The sequence below is a fragment of the Priapulus caudatus genome, unplaced genomic scaffold (genome assembly GCF_000485595.1).
Source record: "Priapulus caudatus unplaced genomic scaffold, Priapulus_caudatus-5.0.1 Scaffold1477, whole genome shotgun sequence".
NCBI classification, from domain to species: domain Eukaryota; kingdom Metazoa; phylum Priapulida; class Priapulimorpha; order Priapulimorphida; family Priapulidae; genus Priapulus; species Priapulus caudatus.
This window is the reverse complement of record NW_014578538.1, coordinates 30,163-33,183: the sequence shown is the minus strand read 5'-3', so window position 1 is coordinate 33,183 and position 3,021 is coordinate 30,163. Positions and strand designations below refer to the sequence as shown.

Genomic DNA, 3,021 nt, shown 5'->3' with positions numbered 1-3,021 from the left:
GTTTTTATGAGGAATGGAGCCGCCAGGTGGGTCAGGTAGAACAAGGGCCTTGTGTTAATGTTCATTGTTTTGTCAAACGTTTCTATGCTAGTGTTTAACACTGATCCACGAGTGACTATTCCTGCATTATTCACCTGAAAGATTAGAATATAGTTAGAAGATAGTAAGAACTTTTAATTTAGGTAAAGACATGACATGACTTGAATTGTTGCGAATTCTGTTAGCTGTATACTTTTCGGTAAAATGTTTACATATAACCATCACGATACCGTATGCCAAACGTTTGTACCCACCAAGACATCCAGCGTGCCGTTGTAATACGAAGTGCATTCATTGAAGACTCTCTTTAGATCTGCATCAACAGCTAAATCTCCAACACTGAGGAACACCTGTGGCATTAGGTTCGAATTAAAGGTTATATTATTACGGGAATGGAGCAAATAAATTATGTGGTGCTCCAGCGGTAACAGAACTGTTTTCTTTCCTGTTTGATAATTTCTTAGAGCTATGAAAGGAGCCCAACGTTCGGATTTTAGTGTTTACTCAGTTATGATTTAATTGCCACATGGTGCCATTTATTAAAAATAAATTTTATGTTTTTAATTTTATTCTTCAGGAGTAGTCAAGTATTGCATTATACATTTACTCAAAATCGCACCAAAAAGCCAAAGTGGCAAATTATATATTAGTTTTTCTACAGACAGTACGCTCTCAAAATAATATATATGTATAACTGACCTCGTTCTCTGCGAGTCCCTTTTCTACACAAAGCTGCTTAGTTTTCTCGAGGGCAGCGAAGTCTCTGCCAGTAAGAGCTAGCTTAGCACCAAGAGATGCAAACCGAATGGCTATTGCTGCGCCAATACCCCTGCTCGCCCCTGTAAGCAAAAATAACGATTCATGGACAAGGGTGGAATTAGGAGTCAATCAATACTAATACTGATCGATATTGATAGATTCCTGGTGGAATTATTTGCGATTTTTTTCATTATGAAAGAGCTCGGCAACTTATAATAATATATTATGAAGAGAAAATCAGGTACTTAATTACAAGTACAATTACGGTACAACAAGCGAACGCGACCGTTACCTGTTATCAAGCACACCTTTCCTTTCAGTGACGTCATTTTATCTTCACAGCGTAAACCAAGCGAAGAAATGAGAAACCTAGCAATAGATATTTAAACAGCAGTTTATCAAACACGAACATGACTTAGTAATTGGCATTGCGACTCACATCTTTTAGGAACACGCACCGCGATCAAACACCACAGATTCCCTCACGCACAGCAGGACTTGTAAGGATGAAACGTTACACGTACAAGTCTAACTTAGCGATGGCACAAGCGAATATAGTATTGTCCTGCAAAATTAAATGCAAGTCACCTAGATTTTTAACGCGTGGTTGTAAATTCACATAACCTTCCATACATCGTCTCACCTGCGGCAGGAGACAAACCAGCAACAGTATTAATTAGCAGGTATGCCTCCTCACAGTAGTAATTATAGAGACTTGCCATAGCAATAATAAATAGCACTAGTGTAACAATTTAAAAATAACCGCTTACCTTGTGTCTATGTTGGTTACGTGCGCCTCGTAATGGAACCCACTGACGTTCTCCAAACATGACAGTCAAGCCTTACCGCTGTTACGTATTTATTTATAGATAATTGTGCTGGGCCTTGTGTTAATGTTCATTGTTTTGTCCAACGTTTCTATGCTAGTGTTTAACACTGATCCACGAGTGACTATTCCTGCATTATTCACCTGAAAGATTAGGATATGGTTGGAAGATAGTAAGAATGTTTAATTTAGGTAAAGACATGACTTGAATTGTTGCGAATTCTGTTAGCTGTATACTTTTCGGTAAAATGTTTACATATAACCATCACGATACCGTATGTCAAACGTAGATACCAACCAAGACATCCAGCGTGCCGTTGTAATACGAAGTGCATTCATTGAAGACTCTCTTTAAATCTGCATCAACAGCTAAATCTCCAACACTGAGGAACACCTGTGGCATTAGGTTCGAATTAAAGGTTATATTATTACGGGAATGGAGCAAATAAATCATGCGGTGCTCCAGCGGTAACAAACTTGTTTTCATTCCCGTTTGATAATTTGTTAGAGCTATGAAAGGGCTAAACCCAACGTTTAGATTTTAGTGTTTACTCAGTTATGATTTAATTGCCACATGGTGCCATTTATGAAAAATAAATTCTGTGTTTTTAATTTTATTCTTTAGGGGTAGTCAAGTATTGCTGTGTAACTCAAAACACTTATTATACATTTACTCAAAATCGCAGCAAAAAACCAAAGTGGCGAATTACATATTAGTTTTTCTACAAAATAAGTAGTAGTATAATAAGTAGTAGTAATAAATTAGTACGCTCTCAAAATAGTATATATGTATAACACACCTCGTTCTCTGCGAGTCCCTTTACTACACACAGCTGCTTAGTTTTCTCGAGGGCAGCAAAGTCTCTGTCAGTAAGAGCTAGCTTAGCACCAAGAGATGCAAACCGAATGGCTATTGCTGCGCCAATACCCCTGCTCGCCCCTGCAAGCAAAAATAACGATTCATGAAAAGGATGGAATCAGGAGTCAATCAATACTGATACAGATCGATATTGATAGATTCCTGGTGGAATTATTTGCGAATTTTTTTATTATGAATGAGCTCGGCAACTTATAATAATATATTATGAAGAGAAAATCAGGTACTTAATTACAAGTACAAGTACGGTACAACAAGCGAACGCGACCGTTACCTGTTATCAAGCACACCTTTCCTTTCAGTGACGTCATTTGATCTTTACAGCGTAAACCAGGCAAAGAAATGAGAAACCTAGCGATAGATATTAAAACAGCAGTTTATCAAACACGGACATGACTTAGTAATTGGCATTGCGACTCACATCTTTTAGGAACATGCACCACGCTCAAACATCACAGATTCTCTCACTCACAGCAGGACTTGTAAGGATGAAACGTTACACGTACAAGCCTAACTTAGC

The 3,021-nt window shown here is 37.9% G+C and overlaps 1 protein-coding gene across 1 annotated transcript in view; it reads right to left on the bottom strand.

Moving 5' to 3' along the window:
* LOC106816752 (uncharacterized oxidoreductase TM_0325-like) overlaps positions 1–1,644 on the bottom strand; it is a 2,332-nt gene extending 688 nt beyond the window's left edge. Inside the window, exons 1-5 of the mRNA XM_014821375.1 lie at positions 1,569–1,644; positions 1,091–1,167; positions 739–878; positions 294–389; positions 24–134 (exon numbers count right to left, since the gene is read on the bottom strand). Coding sequence (XP_014676861.1) covers positions 24–134; positions 294–389; positions 739–878; positions 1,091–1,127 — 384 coding nt within the window. The 5' untranslated portion in view covers positions 1,128–1,167; positions 1,569–1,644. The remainder of the gene's footprint in view (positions 1–23; positions 135–293; positions 390–738; positions 879–1,090; positions 1,168–1,568) is intronic.
* Positions 1,645–3,021: the final 1,377 nt, after the last annotated feature.